Raw genomic sequence first — 22,737 nt, forward strand, 5'->3', positions numbered from 1 at the left:
ATAGTGCAATAACCATCATGAAGACTCGGGTATAAAATTATGCACATTATCAAGAATGCGACTGCAAACAAACGTTAACTGCGCAGATTATTTAAAGCTACTGTTACATATTCTGTTCAACTGGAAGGCTACATATTCTGTTTGAAAAAGAAATATTTATTTAAATATGGTTAACTATGGTTGACAGAACTTTCATGCGTACTGTTATTTTTCTTCCTTTGTTCCTAATCCATTGTGGTGTGAACCAGCGACCACCATATATCGCGTGATCATCCGCTCCATTTGACTTACGTGTGTGCAAAGTGGTTTTTGATTCCCTTGCTTCAAATGGCCGCCATTTTGTAATTAGACCATGGATGTTAATGCCCTTTTCAGCAATGACAGTCCAGACATAGAGGTTTACAAATATGTTCAACTTATTTCAATATGTGTTTGCACTTTTGAGAAATAAGCCATCAAAAAAGTGTGAACTTTTTAATGGCCCACCCTACATGCAAATCAATGGTAGCATCCAGTTTATCAAGAGTTCTTTCGTGAAATCAAAAGAATGCATCGATAACACAACAATACAAAATTGTTTTTATCTTTTTCCACTTAAAACAGGTTAAAAGATAAATACATATTTCACATTCTGCTGTAAAATTAAATATGTGATTTTATCATGATAAATACTGTTCTCTTTGTCACTCAAGACAGGTTAAAAGACAGACAAATATTGCACACTCTGTTGTAAAATTAAAATCATATGAACAAAAAATTGCGCATCATAAGTATACGTTTGACATTTTACGCTAAAGATTTAAAATTCATGATGATTTTTATCAAATCATAAGCACATTTAAATTCCGAGTGCGCAGCAGCTGAATCCGACATTGCTAGAAATCAACAGTTTAGTCCATTTTGTGGACTAAACTGGGTTAAATTTGATGATTTATCTTTGTTTACAAAGTTACATGAGTGATGACATTTTGGGGGAATTCCCCTCTCAAATTGAAAAGTGAGGTTGTAAAGTGAAGATGACATCACGGGATTCCCCTCAGGAAATGATGTCATGTGAAAGGTTGATGTTATAATTAAGGCTTGGGAATTTCCAAGATCACATTTGGCTATTAATATTTGGGGATTTCCCACTGCTTGGTATATAAGAAAAGGTAAACATAATTCTTCACAGTTTATAGTGTTGATCTGGGCTACTAGCTAATATGCTTACAGTCCCAATTCCTTCAAAGAAAGGAAATTGCTAACCAGAAATATTTTATGTAGTCAATGCACTACTGCCTGCCAATGTTGTCGGAGAAGATCTAGAATATGTCAAAGAACGTACTTCTTCCAAGAAAGGAATATATAGGCTATTCTTCTGCCGATTTGCTGAAGTCTGGTTAATGGAGCAACACAACTGTCAATATAAGTGGGGACAACTGCATCGCAGTCCTGCTTCCTGAAGATATTGTGTGAAAGGTGGAAATAGCACCATAGCAGCGCAAGGAGTCAGGTTTGGAGAAAGCAGCGCAAGGAGTTAAGTTTGGAGAAAGCAGCGCAAGGAGACAACGGTTTGGAGAAAGCAACGCCATTTTTGTGTGAGGATTTCATACGCAAGGATGTTTATAAACGCAAGTGTTCACTGGACTTCGCTGATTTTCGCAGGACAAGTGAATAAGGATATATTATCAGTCGTCCAGAACATTGCAAGAACTTAATGATCACCAAGAAGGAGAATGCTGGCTAAGTACTAAATAGATAAAGAGTGTTTATATTTTATTATTGTGTATGAGCATTTGTTGCAATATATTATACCAATCATAACGTGCTTTCAATTAAAGACTTTGATTTTGCTAGCTTAATCAAACAGTGTATTTGTCCCGGTATTTGTGTTGTGCATTCGTGTGAGTTCGGGTAAAAGGTGATTTTGGCCTTGAGTGAAGTACGACTCGTAACAAAATGCATCTTGCTGAACTCGTCTTCAATACAATTATACTGAGCAATTGTTACATAATAATTTCTAATCCTACAAATGAATGTTCTTTTATTAACTGTACTGTACACTATACAGGTATTTGGATATAACATATTCTATTCAATTTCCTAAAAGTGACACAAAAGGGTTTTCATACATTTGTGTTTAGTGAAGCAGATCTCTGGATTGCCGAAACCCAAATGAATGAAACAAACGGTATTTAAAAGCTATGACTGCTACCTTGACGTTGATGTAAGCATCATGTCACATTAGTATTTTCTAATTGCCAAAGAGGGCGCTTTCCACTTGCACAATTTTTTTTGAGACAGGTTGTATATGATACATATATTGTACAAACACAATCTCGATATCAATGTTATGATTGATTTAATTGATTTATTCTCCTTTACCTTTCTGTCTCTGATTCTTCAGTTACCCATGCAAACATCATCCAGTACAAATCAATGATTCGTTGCATTTTCCGTTGAATGAAGTTTTTAATGAGCAGTTGCTTAAAAATGATAAAATCCCTTGGGAGGGAAAATGAAGTCTGCACGGATACATTTGACCAAAAGGGTGAACATTTACCTGTAAATGAGTAGGCAGAAGCATCTTGATCTAATGTGGTGGCTTTTTGAATGTGAAAGCGTAACAATCATAATGTTGCCACAAGAGTTATTAAGGGCTGGGATGCTTACATCCAACCTCTTAATTCAAACAATCTCTGAAGGTCAGTTCTTTATCCAAAAGAGCAGTCGCTAGATCGTTCCAACTGTTTCAGTATACCATTTACTAGTAAATTCCATCTCTTCTTGCCAACGAAAGAACTAAGCAACTATGCAATAGTGCAATAAATTCCCGTATCCGTAATATGCAAACCATGTTAAATTCTACGGCATTTGGCAGAGAGACAGTACTAAGTTACAGCGCTGGTTCATTATAGGCTTTTAAACAAGGGTCAAGTTCAAACTTGCTCGGACCTGGTTAAAAACAAAATCATTGCGTTTTCCTAGTCATAAGGATTCAAAAAAGTATAGTTTGAATTATCTAGTACGCTCTCGTTGAAAATTGAGTTAGTTTGATTTTCCCCTGGACAAGGAACTTACTGCTAATTGTCTCGTTGTAACCCGTACGAAACTCGGGGAGCTGATCCTGGTTGCGATGGTTATTTGTGGAATATCTAGGGTGTGCGCTCTTGTAGCAGCAAAGTCCCTGAATGGTTTAAATGGTTTATGAAATGATGTGGGGCCATAGTGGTCAGCGACAACCTGTAAAGTGTGCTGAGGCTTGTGGATCAACGTCTAGGCGTTGTGCCTGTGCGTAGCGCACTATAAATCACTGCGCTTTTTATTGGATGTAGATTTACATTATTTATGTGTGTTTATACAATTTTTTATAACCTGTTTTCAAATTCTTCGTTTATATCCTTTTTACGAACCATGCAAAAGAGATAAAAACGTACGGTGTCTGATCTCCGCCAAATCCCCCTTTTCTTATTCATTCCCCTTTTCCTTTCCCCTTTAAAATAGTTCCCTTTTTGACTTCCCTTTTAAAAGAGTTTCCCCTTTTTTACTTTCCCTTTTTACAAATAGGTCCCTTTTAAGTTCCCCTTTTCAAATAAATCCCCTTTTGACATTCCCTTTTCAAATAGTTTCCCCTTTTCAAATAGATTCTCCTTTTTGCAAATAGTTCCCTTTTTTACTTTCCCCTTTTCAAATAGTTTCCCCTTTTTTGCAAATAATTCCCCGTTTTTTACTTTCCCCCCTTTCTGCAACTAGTTTCACCTTTTTTGGCAAATAGTTCCTCCCGTTTTAAAAATAGTTTGCCCCTTTTTCAATCTCCCTCTTTTTACACTCAAGAATGGTTTCTCCCATTTTTACTTTCTCCCTTTTCAAATTAAATTCCCCGATTTTTAGTTTAACCCCGCTTTCTTGGTGCGTGTGGATTCATTTACATGCTGTGCTTTAGGCTATTAGAATTACGCCTGTACCCATGCAGTTTACCGTTCTGCTACATAATTAGCTATAATTCATCGAACTCGCGATGTCAAATACAAATCTTTTCATTTAATATTTAGGCCTACATATATTAAAATTTAGTAAAAATCTACCACAAATTTGCGTGTTGGACTGAGCCTGGTCTGAACTGATATCCGCATACAAAATAAAACAGAATGCTTGAAAACATACTTTGTGCATTATAGTAGTGTTCAGATAATTGCCACTGATCCCGCCCCCCCCCCCACTCAACACAAAAGTTGACAGCCATGAGAGTTACCAAATCTTTCAAAAGCCACCTTTTGCAATGATTTTCATCAAATTTACCCCTTTTTCATTCAAAATCGAGGACAAAATATGGCCAAAACAACTGACCCCTTTTGGCGGTTTTCAATGACTAGAATTTCAAACACCCGCTTTCAATGATTAGAATTTCAAACACCCTTATCAATGACACTAAATATTGACATAAAATTTCTTGATTTTCTCAATTACCCTTTTATCAAAATTTCGCAGACAGTGCAAATTAAATACCCCTATTATGCTAATTTCACTGTCAAATTTTACGGACAGTGCAAATTAAATACCCCCCATTTTGCCAATTTCAAGGTCATTGCTACTGGTAAAAATATAACCCCTTTTCCGCGTAATTTGGTAACTCTCATGGTTGTCAACTTTTGTGCCATTTGAGTTGGGGGGCCGGGCCACTGATCAAGTCACATCATGACATGTATGTGTTTGTTTGTTTGTTCATTTGTTTGGTTGTTTCATCGTTCACAGACTTTCAAACATTTGCTATGAATTTGCCCAGCATAACTGTAGTAACTGAAGTGAGACATTTACAAAACATGTCATGTTTCATCCAGTGGCGTAGCTGCCGGGGGGCAAGGGGCATTGGGCCCCGCCCCTAGTGCAAGAAAAAAGAGGAGGAGAGAGAGGAAAAAGAGGAGAGAGAGGGAGAGAAGGGCAGAGAGATGGGGAATCCATACGATATGCGTCTATAACCCCGCCCCCGGGAAATGTGGTGGATTTGGGCTCCGCCCCATACAGTCTTGCCCCTCCTGGAAAAAAAATCCCAGCTACGCCGCTGGTTTCACCCGTTTAAACATTCTGAACATGGTTTCATCTGCCCTATCAAAATCGGAGTAAAACCCCTCTATACTCGTACATATATGCATAAAATGTTGACGGATCCCTAACCCATTGAATGTTGAGGTCGCTTGCACTACAGGCTATAAATCTGCCTACGTTGGTATCCAAATTTATGTCGAACGCCTTTCCAATAAATGGATATAGTGGAATGAGCTCTAGTGAGTGTAAGGTACTATCCAGGGTCCGTGCTTACTGGTAAAGCCTACGCACGGAAAACGGGGAGTACCCAAACAAAAAGGGAGTCAGTTAGGACGCTGGACAACCGATTGTTATTGTTCTGCAAGGCTCACTCAGTCATTTAATAAGGCAATACAAACGATCGAATTTGGTATTCAAATGAACAAAATTTTGAGTTACACCTTTTCAGTGTAAAATTTTTTTTTCTCGGCCAAATGAAAAGCAATAATTTTCATTTTTTCAGTCAGGAAAAACTGTAATGCTTGATACTGTATTTTTTTTCCAAATCTTAGTGTTAAACTTAGTCGTGAAATTCAATCATTTAGTGTAAGATTTTCGATTTTGATAGGCTTCAACTCTGCCCGCGAGCCTTTTTTGGATCAATCTTTTAGCTTTTCAAAGTAATATAGTTCGCTAAAGAAGGATTTTCCCCAACTTTCTAACGCACATCACCGTGAGCGATATATCATAGTTTTGTCAGAATTTCCGTTTTGATTCTATAATTTTTGACTACCAGCTGAAAAAATTTCAAATCCACACGTGAAATCTTAGGCTAATACTAGCATTGTAGATCGATATCTCTGGGTGCCCGGCCTGGATACAGTGTTGCCAGAACTTCAATATAGCAAAGAAATTACCTAGTGTTTCAATTGTCATGAAGGTGATTGGGTATAGTGCCTTTTGTTTGTGTTTGTTTGAAATTGCTTAAACCCACCGAAAGTCATAATGAAGCAGCCAAAACAATACAAGGTTAAACATGGAAGTTTATAACAACCTATTATGACCTAAAGGAAAAATCATTTATGGCAACAATGAGCCTTGCATTGTAAGTCATGGTTAAAATGTGTTGAGTACCCACCCCACCCCCATAGGCCTATATAATATTACATACCGGTACCTTATAATATTTGTATAGCACGGCTATAGCTATACATTTAGAAAGTAGGTCCTATAGCGCTAAATTATGACAAATAGGCCTACACAAACCCGAACGCAAGTCTGAAGGGTGTAATGAAAATGCCAACCCGCGATGGGGGGGGGGTAATTCAAAATTCACCTGGAGATAGGAGGGACAGAAAATTAAAATCCCCTCTAATAACACGCGAATTTTTCTAGGTTTGGACAGTGGATTTTCCCATGGACCTCATCCTAGGTAAATAAACAAACAAACAAACAGACAAAATGGTTTTCATAATCATGGAATCCATAGCCCCTATAAATTGAAATTGGCTATCACGGGAGCAAATTTCCAAAATTCACCTCATTTACCAGAATTTGGGGATCATTTGGGGATTTGGGCTACCAAATCGCTGGTCAGGCAATCCTGGTTTTCAATGGAAAAGGGATCTGGTTGACAACAATTGAAATATCGATTATTTCTGCTGGTTGCTCTCGAGATAAAGTACTGAGTTTCACATTTTCGGAGCATGAAGGGAAAAAGGGTAAAATAAAAACGGAAATTCTGACAAAACTATAATATACTAGATTTCGCGGTTCTCGGGTCGGGCGCTTCTCGTGATAGGCCTATTTCTAATTACCCAAACCCGTTACCCATATACCTGCCCTGACTGTTTAAACTACTATGAAATGCGTCTCTCAATGATCAAGACCAGGGGCGTAGCCAGCTTTCTTGGTCAGGGGGGGGCAAAATAAAATGTTTGGGGCACAGACGAAAAAAATTGCAGTTGCATCATACAATACATAGAGACTGTATGTCTTCGAACTTCCCGAAAATGGCCTTATTGGGATGATGCGCGCGCGTAGCGCGAAAAAAATGGTATTTTACACTATTTTCGCACATTATCCGGCTAAAAAGGGCTTTATTGTTACAATGTGCGCGAGTAGCGCGCAAAAATTTTGTATTTTACACTATTTTGGCCCTGAATTTTGCTAGAAAAGGGCTCCTTGCCCTTTTCTTTTCCTTTGCCCTCCTGATTTTCTCTTTCATTTTTTGTCAGAGGGCACTTTTTCTTTCATTTTTTTTGTCAGGGGGCGGCACTCTGCCTCACCTGCCCCCCCCGCTGGCTACGCTACTGATCAAGACCCAATGAACTTGACACAACTTCGGTAGTTCGGTAGCCTATACCCATAATCTGAAACCCTCTTCCAAGCCCTGCCCTGTTACCACATTTAGAGAAACCGAAATGAGTATCTGGACGTGGATATAGGCCGTTACTAAAGTAATGAAATCAATCGCGAGAAACGTGGACGCAAACACGGTTATGTGTTGAAAATAAGGCCTGATATTTATTGGTCCGATGAGATGCACCTGTTAGTCACCATAGACATACGTTTGTCTGGGTTAGTCACACTGTAATGCTTTCCGATGCGCACACTGTACTCCGCGCATACTCCCGTTGATACTCCGCGATAGCGCACCACGCGAACCGCGCGGACGCAAACGCGATAGCGCGCGGACGGACGGACGGACACTCTGTAATTAGTATTAAGATAGACCCACACGATGTGCTTTACAGAGGTGGGAAATATCTTTCTTTAGCAAACTATATTAGTTTGAGACGCTGAAAATTAATTCCGTAAAAAGCTCGCGGGCGAACTAAAGGCCTATAAAAATCAAAAATATCACACTAAAAGACAAAATATGATGCTTGAATTTTAACACCAGGATTTTAAAAAAAATGTATATCCAAGCACCAAGTTTTTAACTGACATTACTAAAAAGAAAAAAAAAATATTGCTTTATATTTGACCGAGAAAATAAATTTCATAAAAAAAGGTGTATCTCTGAATTGTGCTGATTTTAACATGTATCGATCGACTTTTAGCGCGACTATGCATTTCTAAAGAAGTGGTTGTCCAGCGTCCTAACTGGAGTATTAATTAACAAAAAGGGAGTATTATTTAATAAGGGAGTAACTATTAAAAATGGGTATCTATTTGTGAAAAGCGGGAGGAAAGTAAAAAGGGTGAAAATTAAATAGCGGGAACTATTTGCAAAAAGGGGAAACTATTTGCAACAAAGGGATATTAAACGGGGAACTATTTGTTAGAAAGGGAACTATTTATACAAAAGGGGCAAATTAAAAGGGGAGCTATTTGTAAAAAGGGGAACTATTTTCAAAAAGGTGGAAATTAAAAGGGAATTATTTGTAAAATGGGGAACTATTTACAAAAGGGGGGAACTATTTGTAAAACGGAGGAAAGTAAAAAAGGGGAAAAACTATTTACAAAAGGGGGAACTATTTACAAAAAGGGGGAAAGTAAAAAGGGAAACTATTTGTAAAAAGAGGAATTTTTGCAAAAGGGGAAATTCAAAAGGTGAATCTATTTGTAAAAAGGATAAAAAAAAAAAAAAAAGGGGGAAGTATTTTGCAAAAGGGGGGGGGGTAATTAAAAATCGGGGAATAAATAATAAAAGGGGAATTTGGCGGAGATCAGACACCGTAAAAACGCGTTCCATGCTATTTTTTTTTCAAATGTGTGCCCCGTATAAAACCACACCGAGTGATTGCCTTCTCCTTTTTTGTATTGTGCTACAAACCGATCAAAGAAATAGTGTCACCATTTATTAGAACTAAATAGTACTGATTCAATTTTAGAAGCTCGTTTTTTTTGGGAAATTATGGAGAATCGTGCATGAGAAAAAACTGGTTTGTAAAATTATCGATATCTTGATTACGGGACGTTACTTTAGACATCTGAATACATTATTTCTCAACATTCTGCCAATTTCTCTCCCATTTAATTTTCACTCCAAATTAAAGCTAGTATTGCAAAAAAAGTTTTCCCTCCATCAGTTCGTCCAAAATTTCAGCGCCGACACAGTTGTAGTAACTACAAATTTCGAACGTTTGAGGACTTGTTCTCAAGTTGTAGCAGGTGCCATAGGCCGTGTTAAAATTGTTTTCATTATAAATGTCGCAAAATATTAATATTGACAATAATTAACAACCTGTTTGACCTCTCCATATATTCATACATTTGTGGTGAAAATTACAAATGTGTAATTTGCAATCATTTTTGGAGCAACGATTTCTTCGTCGGCCAAGTGTGTATGTGAATGCACATTTAACACATATAAACACAAAGCACCTGTTTGAACTCCCGGTCGGAGCAGGGGAATTTCAATTATTGGAACTGGCGCCGACATGCATGTTTATTCTAAGAGCCATTATGTGGACGCGATTGTAATCACGTCATTGCATCACATAATCCACTTCGACGACAAACAATTGCGTAAGCTGATGTATAGCCGAGTGTATAGAGCGTTGGACTACGAATCTTTTATGACTCGTTTTTGTGGGTTCGAGTCCCCGTTTGGCTGAATCGGGTTTTTTCCTCTTTTCTCATTTTTACTTCCTTTCTTCCATCTTTTCTTTCTCCTTTTCTTTTTTCATTTCTTTCTTTCTTTTTCTTTCTCTCTCTACATTAGTGGAACCAATGTTTTTTGGCACACTTCAAATGATAAAACTAGAATTGGTTCCACTTTTTTCTATGCCCCTGTGCTTCCCACGAGGGGTTGAAGGTCATAATGGGGCCAACATTTAAACTTTGTTCTATCATGTTGTAATATACCTCAATTATTGTTCCCCTCATTGCTAGGAAAAATAAAGTCAATAGTCATTCTGCACGAGAATGCTAAGTTCAGGAGTTAATAGAGTAAACTAGGTCAATGTCAACTATCTCATGCACAGAGGCCCAATTTTCAAAATGCACCGATTCAATCGCAGCTTATCTCAAGTTACTCCTGTCGGCAAACGAAATAGGAAAATAATTTGTTTGAGAAATGTACAAGCTCAGAATGGCATGAAATCATAGGTCAAAGGTTATGCACGTACATATTTCTATTGGACTTTGAGTGCATTAACTCTGAAGGGGGACATGACAATAAAAATTGCACCAAAATTGTGAATTAAGCACATGTTCGAGAATTGCTATATTAAGGAGAGTAATTTGAGACCAGTTTCGATGAAATTGGACCATTTTAAAATGTTGACCTCTGTGTAAGAAATGTTTGACATTTGACCTATCCGACCTTATAACTTCTGAACTAAGCACCGTAGAAAAGCACCGTAGAAAAATATTATGATTGACTTTTTTATTCCCTGTGATGAGAGGAACAATTTGCGATACATTACAACATGATGGGACTAGTTTTAAGTTTTGGCCCCACTGTAACCTTCGACCCCGATCGTGTGAACCACAGAGGAAATAGAAAAAAATGGAACCAATCATATTTTTATTTTTTATTATTTCAAGTTTAAGGATGTCAAAAATTATTGGTTCCACAACAGAAAATCCCAAACCCATAACTGTACTATCAATTTAATCCCCTCAAATGAGGGAAATTTATTCAGTATATAAAGGCCACCCGGAAAGGCCACTGGCCTAGCCTTAAAATAATATTGTAAATCACAAAATAACGTATATATCTACTGTCAATAGGTAATGAGCTGTAGAAGACCCAGTAAACACAAAACGTTTTCAACATCAAGGTTAGAAAAGGTTGCCAGAAAACGTTTAAATGTCGGGTTATATAAAGGATGAAGGCTTATAAAGAGTATAAAACGCTTTCATAACATTCAAAAACATTTATTGATATTCTACTGCAAATATTAACATAATGTTATTCAAGTGTTGACAAAATATTTGGCAAAAATGTTTGCAAAAATACTTTAACAATAAAGTACATTAACAATAACAATACAATAACATTTTGAAAACATTTAAAAATGTTTTTGTACTGTGTTTCCATACAAAACGTTTTTAAACGTTTTCATGACATTTATATAACCCGACATTTAATGTTATTAAAACGTTTTTATCTAAACCAAAACCCAAAGTATATCATGTTTGAAACGTTCTAAAAACTTTGCTGGAGCTTGCTGAGGAGAATCTTTCAGCTGTAAATTTTATAGGTAACCATTTGCTCTAGAAATTAACGTCTAAAGTTACATTTGTAATTCTGTAAACGTTCATTTGTAAACCACTTGTCAAATGGTTTTAAGGCATCCCTGGTTTATCCCAATTACACTTTATTCAAAAGCAAAGAAAAAAATTCTTGCAATCCATAACTTCACATCAAACATTACCTATTTCATAGGCGTCAGTAGCGGTCGGTGTTGGCTTTAGTTGGATTATTACTGGGGAAGCGGTAGCCTGCACATTTATCATAACACGTGTTCCATCTTTAGCGCCCAGGGTCAGAGCAGGTAGGGGAGTATCAAGAGTTGCCGTATCACATTCTGCATGAAGATATAATAATATTCAATCAATAACGTAACGTAAAATAATATAATATAACATAACATAACATAACATAACATAACATAACATAACATTGCACTTTATAAGCATGGTTTTATGATTATCAACAAAAATACCGCATTATCTTTGTTTGCCTTACGGCAAAGGCTGCAACCTCAATTACAAATAGAAAAAAGGGTAAAGTGAAATTGGACAAACTTAAAAAATGCTCTTTTGCACAAAACAATAACATCAGGTAAAAAAGCAATATTAGTTGTCAAATCCAGTAAACTACTCACATCTTTAGCTTTCGCCATCTTGGATGATGGCTTTCTCAAAAGTGACTTGGTTCACTGCTTCTCCCGCGGAAACCGGCTGTAGCCTCATTCCCAGTGTGTGACGGTGCAAGCAGTGAGTCATATACGTGATCTAGAATGTATGAGCCTATGTTCCGGTTCATGGTGGCGGCCCCCCTGTCTCCTGATCTATATGGCCTCCATGGCCTCTGAAGGAGAAGTATGTAGTCGTGAGAATAAATTCCAATAACTCCGTGATGTCGGTAACATTCAGTCGTGTGCATTCCGGTAACGTCGTGTCTTTGAGCCGGTCTCTTATGACCTCTAATGTCTTGTCTATTGGTGTGTTAGTGAATAATGAGACCACATCGTGAGAGTTTAAAGATGTCTCCATTATCGATGAGTACACCTGTGAGCTCTTCAGCTAGTTGTTTTGAGTTGGTGACATGGTACATGGTATTCGGATGTCCCTACTAATGGCGAGAGGATTTCTGTCGGGGTACAGTAGCCTATATTGGCCTTTTTCGGTCGATCTTTTCATCTGCCTTTAGCTTTTGTAACATTCCAACCAACTTCCGCTTGTATGTAGGTGTTGGGTCTTTTTTGTGTCACTTAGCATGGTTTCCACCTTACTTTCATAGCTCTGTTTGCACTACCGTGCATTTGCCTTTGTCTGCGTGATGAGCAAATCTTTCGATTTTTGAAGCTCTTTTATTGTCTTTCTCTCCTCTTTACCGATGTTTGTTACAGGAATTTTAGCTGTTTTAAGTGAACCCGCAACTTCCATATGGGAGGCCATATGGATCAGAAGAAAGGGCCGCCACCATGAACCAGGACATAGGCTCATACACTCTAGATCACGTATATGACTCACTGCTTGCACCATTACACCCTGGGAATGAGGCTACAGCCCATTTCCGCGGGAGAAGCAGTGAACCAAGTCACTTTTGAGAAAGCCATCATCCAAGATGGCGAAAGCTAAAGATGTGAGTAGTTTACTGGGTTTGTTTACCTAAATAAACCTTTGATAACCAAACCAATCCTACAGATGAAACTGTTCAGTGAATATTATTTATACTACTTTTCCTATCTTTGTAAAGTATCATAACCCACCTAACATGTTTAATTCAGAACCAAAACTAAATTGTTTCAAGACAAATTCATTGCTGACTCGTTTCCTTTACGGGATAAAGGTTGGTCTTGAAATACCACAAAATGTTATGTTTGATTTAAACTAATAAACTAAAAGTTACACTAAACAAAATGAATAGACTCTTGCCGGAGGGCAAGAAATCTGTCCTGAATTGGTAAAAGTTGTGTTATTAAATCTCTGTTATATATATACATTGCCCCAGTTTCTTTATTAATTTTCTCTGTTTCATGTGTAAAACTTTCACAATAATTTTTTGTTTCTCTTGACAAATTATTTTTCAAATTTATTTGGAATGATATGTTAAAAGGCAGATTTTCTGCTCTGGTTACTCAGAATGGTTGGTTGTACTTGCCCAGAGAATGATGTACTGTGGGTTAATCATTTATTGGATAAGAACTATAGCATTATTTAAAAAAAAAATGAAATTTCTGGATTTAATTCTGATCTTCAGAAATAATGAAAATCTAAATAAACTGAGTAATAATCAGATGGCTAGGATATAGTATATTTATAGAACTATGGCTGCTAAACATTTGCTATGTTTTGACATGAAGAATTCCTTCTCCAAGCAATATCTTTGGTTTAATAAACTCATCTAATCTAAGTCTATAAGTAGTATTTTAATTACTAAGATGGTAAGAAAAGGGTATTCAAACTGTTACTGATTTGTTACATGCTCTTGCCCATTACTATTAATGTCATGACTGGGTGCTGCATTTGACATCTCAAAGAAGGACAGAAGAAAATACTTTCTGATGAAAAACATTCCTTCTATTTGATTTGAAGAACCTGGTAGGCCTATTCAGGATTTTAAATTATATTCTTGAAATTATTGTAGAGGATTTGGATTCAGCTGGGAAATTTTAAAAGATTCCAAATACACTAACACTATTCTTCTTTACAAATGTTTACTTGATAAAGCTATATATCTGGGAGGAAATTCATATCCGTAACTTTAAATGTACTATTGAATCGTCTTGGTTCATTTTATTTCAAGGTTTTCCATAGAGCAATTATTGACTTTAAGATTTGTTGTTTAAATGAAAAAAAATGACTACCCACACTGCTCCTTTTGTCAGAAGAAACATGAAACAATAATTAATATTCTTTGTGAATTTGATTTGGGTACTCTTCTCTGTCTTTCAACCCAGTATCTCCCATAAATTAGTTAGTTTTACTAGTACGAGTAACTTCTTTTTTTTTACCTACTATATTATATGTACCAAATTCTACATTTTAGAGCTGCAAGTTCCGGGGAAAAAAAAAACCACACCAGTTTATGTGGTCTAAAAAAGATTCCACAAAATCCAAAGAGATAATCAATGCAATATTACCTTGCTTTGAAAAAAGACAAACTCTCTCTCTACATTATAAGAAGTGGGCTTTTAATTTATAATTGTTTTTAAGATTGATACAATGTACATGTACTTGCTAGTTGAATGTTTAGGATTTGCTGCTGTTTTTTTCTTTGTTTTTTGATATTGTGATTTATAATTTTGTTTGTTGTGATGATTTGTTTTGTAATAAAAAAAACCATATTAGTTAATTACAGCTGAATTTAGACTTCACATTCAACCCAAAATCACTACATAATAAATCCCATTACCCTATTACCCTAAACTCCATAATCCACTCTCGATCGATCCCATGGTTCATTTTCCCGATTCCCAATCAACCATGGGATTTTATTCTATCGATATTGCCAATTAAATTCAGACTTTTTTTCCAAAGTAAACACAAATCTCCCCTTAGGGAATTGAACACGGGACCATGCACCAAAGGCGAGTCCCTAACCATTGGGTAACACTCTCCACTATCACCTCCAGTGGTGGCAAAGTACCAAAGCTTTCTAGATATTCTCTGAACCAAAAATCTCCCCCTCTCCTCCGCAGATTATAACCTTCAAGACATGCTAAAGCTAAAAAGGCATTTTAATAATATAGTTAAAACTATAATATTGACTGATGCAACATTGAAATCTAGGATCCGTTCAAGAAGGAAAATCACCATATACATAAAAAAAGAGGTTAATTAATCGCCAAAAATCACCCCCTCTCCTCCGCAGATTATAACCTTCAAGACATGCTAAAGCTAACAGGCATTTTAATAATATAGTTAAAACTATAATATTGACTGTTGCAACATTCAAATCTAGGATCCGTTCAAGAAGGAAAATCACCATATACGAGTACATATATAAAAAAAGTTAATTGATCGCCATGACTATGAGCTACTATGACGATAACCTAAAATTGTGTTTGACTGACAAAACAGAAAGTTTGGAAACTTGAAATAATTTTGTATGACTTCCGGGCTTGAACGGCATCAGGAGACAATTGCGCATGGAATACGTACACGCACAAGGAAATTTTAATTTTATACTTAATTTAGATTTGTCCTAAATCAGGGTGTTTATCTGATTTTACAGGGATAGATGAAATAGAGGATTTATTTGGAGGTTCATAGGCACATCAGCATTGGATCTGTGGCTATAATATGATAGTACAAATGCGCACGAACCGCGCAAAAAATTTGGCCATATTGAAGCTTGAATGGTCAAATATTGTTAAAATTGGAACTAATTTATACAAAAAGCAAAAATGGTCACATGAAATTTAATTTGCTCACGCAAATGTACACAGGTATCAGTTTTAGCCCCCAAAGACCATGGTACCTGGGCCTGTGCCCACTCTGCCCTATGGCAAATCTACCCATGGGCATATGTGCACAAAATAATTTTGCAATGAGAAATAGTAAACTGCAGTGTGCAGATTACGTGTAAAGAAATCCAATTTATTTGTAATATTTTCTTGATTTACTTTTGATCAGATTGGTGCATAATCATGTTTGTAGCCTACTTTGAAGAGATATAAAATTCTATGATAAAAAGTGCTAGTATTTCTTAGACCAACCCAGATGTTCCTGATCATCTTTAATGTTATATTAATTAATAGATATGTGTACACTAAGTGCCATCATTTTTTCAAACAAAAGCGCTGAAAACCCAAACTTGCCTATATTAAAAGTGATATATAGAGGGTGTGAATGCCCGCGAAGCGCGCGAAAATTTTGGGTTTTAGAGCGGAAAACTTTTGCCCCCCCCTCCTACCAACTAAAACTTTTTGGTCCCCCATCTTTTAAGGTCCAAAACTTTTTTGGTCCCCTCCCTTCCTTTTTACCAGCCCACTCCACCAAAGTATTTCTGAACACTCCCTAAAAAGACAAACTCTCTCTCTACATTATAAGAAGTGGGCTTTTAATTTATAATTGTTTTTAAGATTGTTACAATGTACATGTACTTGCTAGTTAAATATGTTTAGGATTTGCTGCTGCATTTTTTTCTTTGTTTTTTATTTTGTGACCTTGTGATTTATATTTTTGTTTGTTGTGATGATTTGTTTTGTAATAAAAAAAACCATAATAGTTAATTAGAGGACTTCACATTCAACCCAAAATCACTAAAATAATAAAGCAAAGTACCAAAGCTTTCTAGATATTCTCTGAACCAAAAATCTCCCCCTCTCCTCCGCAGATTATAACCTTCAAGACATGCTAAAGCTAACAGGCATTTTAATAATATAGTTAAAACTATATTATTGACTGTTGCAACATTCAAATCTAGGATCCGTTCAAGAAGGAAAATCATCATATACATATACAAAAAAAGGTAATTGATCGCCAAAAGTCTCTCCCTCTCCTCCGCAGATTATAACCTTCAAGACATGCTAAAGCTAACAGGCATTTTAATAATATAGTTAAAACTATAATATTGACTGTTGCAACATTCAAATCTAGGATCCATTCAAGAAGGAAAATCACCATATACATATAAAAAAAAAGTTAATTGATCGCCATGACTATGACGATAACCTAAAATTGTGTTTGACTGACAAAACAAAAAGTTTGGAAACTTAAAATAATTTTGTATGACTTACGGGCTTGAACGGCATCAGGAGACAAAATGGCGAACAGCAACAGGCAAACCCACAATGGTGAAATCTTACTGGCAGAATCCATAATGTGACATGAAGACGGGCACTAGGCCCTTCCTTCTAAGGTGAAATATATAGTTGCTTCAAATTCAATGTTTTGCCCTTCTGGTTCCAAATAAAACGGGGAAATCAATCACCAAACGTAGAACATACACGAGTGTGTCATGCATACATAATCCCGCATTCAGAGGCTATTCAGAATGTTAGGTCAAATAAAACTGCCGCTCCCTGCATGCCCTGGCTGCCTTCAGTATTCATCAAGTTTACGAACATAACATGAAATTCACAAATGAAACCATTGATTAAACTCATTGAACTGAAGAATTGTATATGTTAAGGTTGAAGCCTGTTACCCGGACTTATTACATGTATATTTCATGTAGACTCCAAGTTCCAGGGGCACTGAACTTCAAGTTTGTTTTAGTGGTATGCGCCTGCGCGGCGGCAATGTTCGAACTAATGATAATAGGATCATTGGAGACTAAGAACAGGGTCTATATTATGAACTCCTGGATCCCGCCGGGCTTGGATCAAACGTGGTCGAGCCTCGAATGCTCTTACAGCATCTTCAGGGGCTATGCAGGTGTTGCTAAGTGTTTGTTGTATGTGGGGAGGGGGGGGGGCTACCGAGCCAGGGTCAAAATTTCCAAATCGTCCCGCTGATACGCTACTAAAATGATTTTACCTAGACAAACGAGATAGCAAAAATTAGCAACTATATGACATGTATGATGCTAAAACATGTAAAATGGGCCAATGAGGACAATGTGGCCGAAAAACCGGGCTATAGGAAATTGCACTTTATACCTACAACATTTGGTAAATTTTGTCCCGGTATTTCAAGCCGGTGGAAACTTCCCCCTGGGTTTGGTGCACTTCTGGTTGGGTGGGATGCGCTAGGGTGTTTGATGTAGAACAATATATGTAACTGACCAGACTGTTACTCTTCTATGGAGATTTACAATCAGTTTTGCGATTTTTATCACAAAGAAGATTGACAGAATTCTTTATGAAAGTTGAGGATACCTTCTTTAGGTGATGGTAGTGCAACAGGAATATCTCACTAGCTATTAGTTATGAATTGCCCATGATCTTGGCCCAATCCCAGCATATTAAATCAGGCGATTCCACTATCACTCTTTTAATCATAATTTCCATTTCAAGGCCATTATTAGCCCTATATTTTAAAGAAACACTCCATTATGAGCCATATATAACTGTTTGTTTGTTTAAACGGTCGCTCCCTGCATGCGGAGATACACTTGGAAAAAACATTCCATTAATATCAGCCTTATAAGTACATTATCAAGAAAACTCCATTATCTGCATTGTAACTACATTGTCAAGAAACACTCCATTATCATCCTTATAACTATACATTGTCAAGAAACACTCCATTATCTGCATTGTAACTACATATTGTCAAGAAACACTCCATTATCTGCCTTATAACTATACATTGTCAAGAAATTATCAGCCTTATAAGTACATTGTCAAGAAACACTTCATTATCTACCTTGAAACTACATTGTCAAGAAACACTTCATTATCTACCTTGAAACTACGTTGTCAAGAAACACTCTTATTCGCTACTTGCACGGTTCCGCCATTATGCACTATGTGCGGGGAGAGCCTCGAACTGGCAGCATACATGAAAGGAAGAATTATGTAACCTTACACAGAACGTTATGACTAGTTCAATTCCCATTCATGTATGCTGCCAGTTCGAGGCTCTCCCCGCACATAGTGCATAATGGCGGAACCGTGCAAGTAACGAAATAGGATTGACAACAGTTATTGCTCGGTATCGGTTATATTGATTGATAAGGTTGTCACTATGATAACTTAAAGAGAGCGATTGATTCAATTTGTTGACTCTAGGATTGGACCTATAACCCTAACCCTATACATTCTACAATATTGTGCTTAGTTTGAAAATCTGCTGAGCTTTTTCTGGCAGACCTTGAACGTAAGGAATAACAACCAGGCCTTTATTCTTGTTGGTTTCATCTCCCGGTTTCATCTTTCTATGATGGGTCAAGGAATCCATCTGGATCCGGGAGCGGAGCACACAATCTATGAACAGAATTGATGGCACATTCAAATTAAGCCACCTTTATGATGCTTTGATCTCTGGTGATACAGAGAAGATAAGAGTATTACTTCAATCAATACCAACAGGAAGTTAGAATCAATTACCTCAGGAAATTAAATGGTTTATGTGCCTGTGACATTTTCCCTTTGCCTTATATAAATGATGCATTAGATAGTCTAGGAGCTGCGAAACCGAAGTATTTCTCCAATCTAGACCTTGCCTCCATATATTGGTAAATATGCTTAGAAGAAAGACCAAAGCCAGTAGGCACTCACAGCGTTTGTGACACAAGGTGGCCGATGAGTTTCAAAGAATGCCATTTGGCTTGCATTTTGCCCCTGTCAGCTTTCAAAGGCCAATGCAAGAAGTTTTGATGGTCTCAATTAGAAGTTCGTTTTATGATATTTAGATGACGTCATCATTTTCAGCAGCTCATTTAACATGCACTTAAGGGAACAATCCAAAAGTTCAATGAAGTCCTATAAACGAAAGACTATTCGTTAGAAGGCTAACCTCCTCCCCTCTAACGTAAGCGTTTCGATATTTAAAAATATCGAAAATTCCAACCCGTATCCGTAGGATACAGGGGCCGTCGCTATATGGTGCATGGGGTTGTGGAGCGGTGCGACAATGCTAGGATCACGTTTATGGAAGAATATTTTTTGTTTTAAATATTTTTCTTCATACCTGTTTGGCACAAAAAAGAATTAGGACTTGCTAGATTTTCAAATAAAAAAGAATACCAGTGTGGTAAAGCTGCTTTAAAAATTAACTTACGAAGTTGCAGGTTGCGAGTACTGCACTCTACAGCCTGTCTCAAAAGAAATTGTGCAAGCGAAAAGCGCCCTCTTTGGCAATAGGTTGTCTAGATAGATGGCGCATTATAAATGCATTATTATTATTATTATTATGTAAGCATTATGTCACAACGGTATTTTCTAATTGCCGGAGAGGGCGCTTTTCACTTGCACAATATTTTTTAGACAGGCTGTATATAGATTTGAAATCATTTTGAAGCAAGCATTGTAAAATGTCAATATCGTACTTTGGAAAATACTAAGCTTTGAAATGATATACTCAATCCTTTAAAAACATCAACTTTGATCGATGTTCTAACTATTTTTTCACAAACGTAATCGGACTTTTTGACCCCCTCCGTCCCTAACGAAAGGACTTGCGTTTATAGGACTTTATCGAACTTTTGGGTTGTTCCCGGATCCCTAAGTCATCTAAAGCAAGTTCTTGATCGATTTCGTCAAGCTGGCTTAAGGGATCCAAAATGAGGGTTTATTGCGTTTCGACAGTATTTTTTGTGGGACATGAGAGCACCTCAGACCTATCGAATTGCATTCTGAATACGAAGCATGTCTTTCTGATATCAAATAATTTTCTTTTTTTTTAAATCACAATATAATACAAATTTTATGACAAATTATAAAAATTGATATTTTTCAAATTTTTGATATATAACAGTCCTCGAAGTAAATTATATAAATCTTATGATATATTCTTAAAGTGTATGTAGCAGAGAAAAAAAGCCGACGGTCAATTGAAAATTTTGACCTTTCATATTGAAGATATCGATTTTTTTCCCAAAAAGACCTAATTTTTTTGGTGTTTTGGGAAAAATCCATATCTTCAATACGAAAGGTCAAAATTTTCAATTGATCGTCGACTTTTCATCCCACCTACATACACTTTAAGTATAAATCATCAGATTTATAAAGTTTACTTCAAGTACTGTTAAATATCAAAAATATCAATTTTAATGATTTGCCATAAAATGTGTATCAAATTGCGAATTTCAAAAATCAAAATTATTTGATATCAGAATGACATTCTTCGTATTCAGAATGCAATTCGATATGTCTGATGTGCTCTAATGTCCCAAAATAAATACTGTCCAAACGTTCATACCCCAGCCCTTAAAATGAATACAGCCTACTATTTTTTGTGTGGCGCGCTTTGTTTGGAAGCAAAAGTGTCAAATACCTTTCGAAACACTATAAAGGAAAAATATCCTAGATTTGATGGCACAGAATTTATCTTGCAAACAGATGCAAGCTACGGGTGTTTACGGTTCATAAAGGCCTTGGTAGTTGTTGAAGGAAACAAGAAGTACACCCCATATTTAATACAAGATGGTGTAAAGTTCATAGTAGTAACTGATCATTATGCACTCTTCTAAAATGACTCTTTAAAGGTCCGTGACCCGATCGACAGCATCATCCCCCCGATTTTTCTCATTTTTTTTCTAGGGTCTGTGGTTTTGGTATCATTTAATAAATTATATTTTTCTCATTACCATCCTGAAATTTGACGATCCAATTTGATGTATTTTCGGAGAAATCAAGAAACAAACAGGCTATACTGGTAACCACCTTCGACATTCTGGGTAGGAAAAAATGATTCCGTGAATAAGAGCCGTTTTACTCCCATGCCAATTCGCACGAACGGAAATAGGTCGGAAATACTGAGGGCGCTATAATGATAAACGCTTAAAACAAAAATAAAGAAATACATAAGGGATGAAATAAATACAAAACAAGACCTTATCTTGTTTAGTATGATACGAGGAATATGAAAAAAAATATGAGAAAAAATGTCCCCCACTATAAAATTAATTAATTAATTAAAAATATTATAAAAATCCCATTTTTTCATTAAAACAGTTCCTAAAATAAAAGATAAGTGTAAAATGTACGTGATGATAACATACAAAATTAAATGGAAATGTATCAGGGTCAAATCAAAATAAAAAGAATGAGATATTTTGTCACAAGAAAGATGAGCGTAGTGGTATGGCGAAGCACTCGACGGGAGTGTTGTTTCTGGATGCCGGACCACAATGCAATTCAATGTACCAACGTATTGGCTTACTAATTGTGCTAATTATTCACTTTTACGCTGAAAATGTTCTCGTTTTCTCACATAGATGCATAAAGGGGACAATATTTGAAATTGTATGTAAGTTTGAAGACAATCCATGTCCTAAACTGATAGGGTTACCCCCCTTTAATAAGAAGCAAACTATTGGTCATTGAGCTAAATAGGCAATAAAACACCAAGCCTATACATTTTATTTGATGTAGTACATGTCAGGGGTCGGAATAATTGCAATGCTGATGCACTCCTCTCCTCTCCTCTCCTCTCCTCTCCCTCCCTCCCCTCCCCTCCCTCCCCTCCCCTCCCTCCCCTCTCTCCTCTCCTCTCCTCTCTCTCTCCTCCTCCTCTCCTCTCCTCTCCTCTCCTCTCCTCTCCTCTCCTCTCCTCTCCTCTCCTCTCCTCTCCTCTCCTCTCCTCTCCTCTCCTCTCCTCTCCTCTCCTCTCCTCTCTTCTCTTCTCCTCTCCTCAAATAATATACATTTAAAATAGATTTGAGTCTGGCAATTTAGCCTGAAGCAATTATCAGATTACCAATAATTGCAATGCTGATGCACTCCTCTCCTCTCTCTCTCTCTCCTCTCCTCTCCTCTCCTCTCCTCTCCTCTCCCCCTCGCCTCCACTCCCCTCCCCTCCCCTCCGCTCCTCCCCTCTCCTCCCCTCCGCTCCCTCTCCTCTCCTCTCCTCTCCTCTCCTCTCCTCCTCCTCTCCTCTCCTCCCCTCCTCCCTCTCTCTCTCCTCTCCTCTCCTCTCCTCTCCTCTCCTCTCTCTTCTCTTCTCTTCTCTTCTCTTCTCCTCTCCTCAAATAATATACATTTAAAATAGATTTGA

At 37.0% G+C, this 22,737-nt stretch overlaps 1 protein-coding gene across 1 annotated transcript in view; it reads right to left on the bottom strand.

The window, feature by feature from the left end:
• Positions 1 to 17,181, bottom strand: part of LOC140149208 (adhesion G-protein coupled receptor V1-like) — a 77,767-nt gene extending 60,586 nt beyond the window's left edge. Inside the window, exons 1-2 of the mRNA XM_072171425.1 lie at positions 16,872 to 17,181; positions 11,334 to 11,486 (exon numbers count right to left, since the gene is read on the bottom strand). Coding sequence (XP_072027526.1) covers positions 11,334 to 11,486; positions 16,872 to 16,953 — 235 coding nt within the window. The 5' untranslated portion in view covers positions 16,954 to 17,181. The remainder of the gene's footprint in view (positions 1 to 11,333; positions 11,487 to 16,871) is intronic.
• Positions 17,182 to 22,737: the final 5,556 nt, after the last annotated feature.

Source organism: Amphiura filiformis, chromosome 3 (assembly GCF_039555335.1).
Source record: "Amphiura filiformis chromosome 3, Afil_fr2py, whole genome shotgun sequence".
In the NCBI taxonomy this organism is placed as follows: Eukaryota; Metazoa; Echinodermata; class Ophiuroidea; order Amphilepidida; family Amphiuridae; genus Amphiura; species Amphiura filiformis.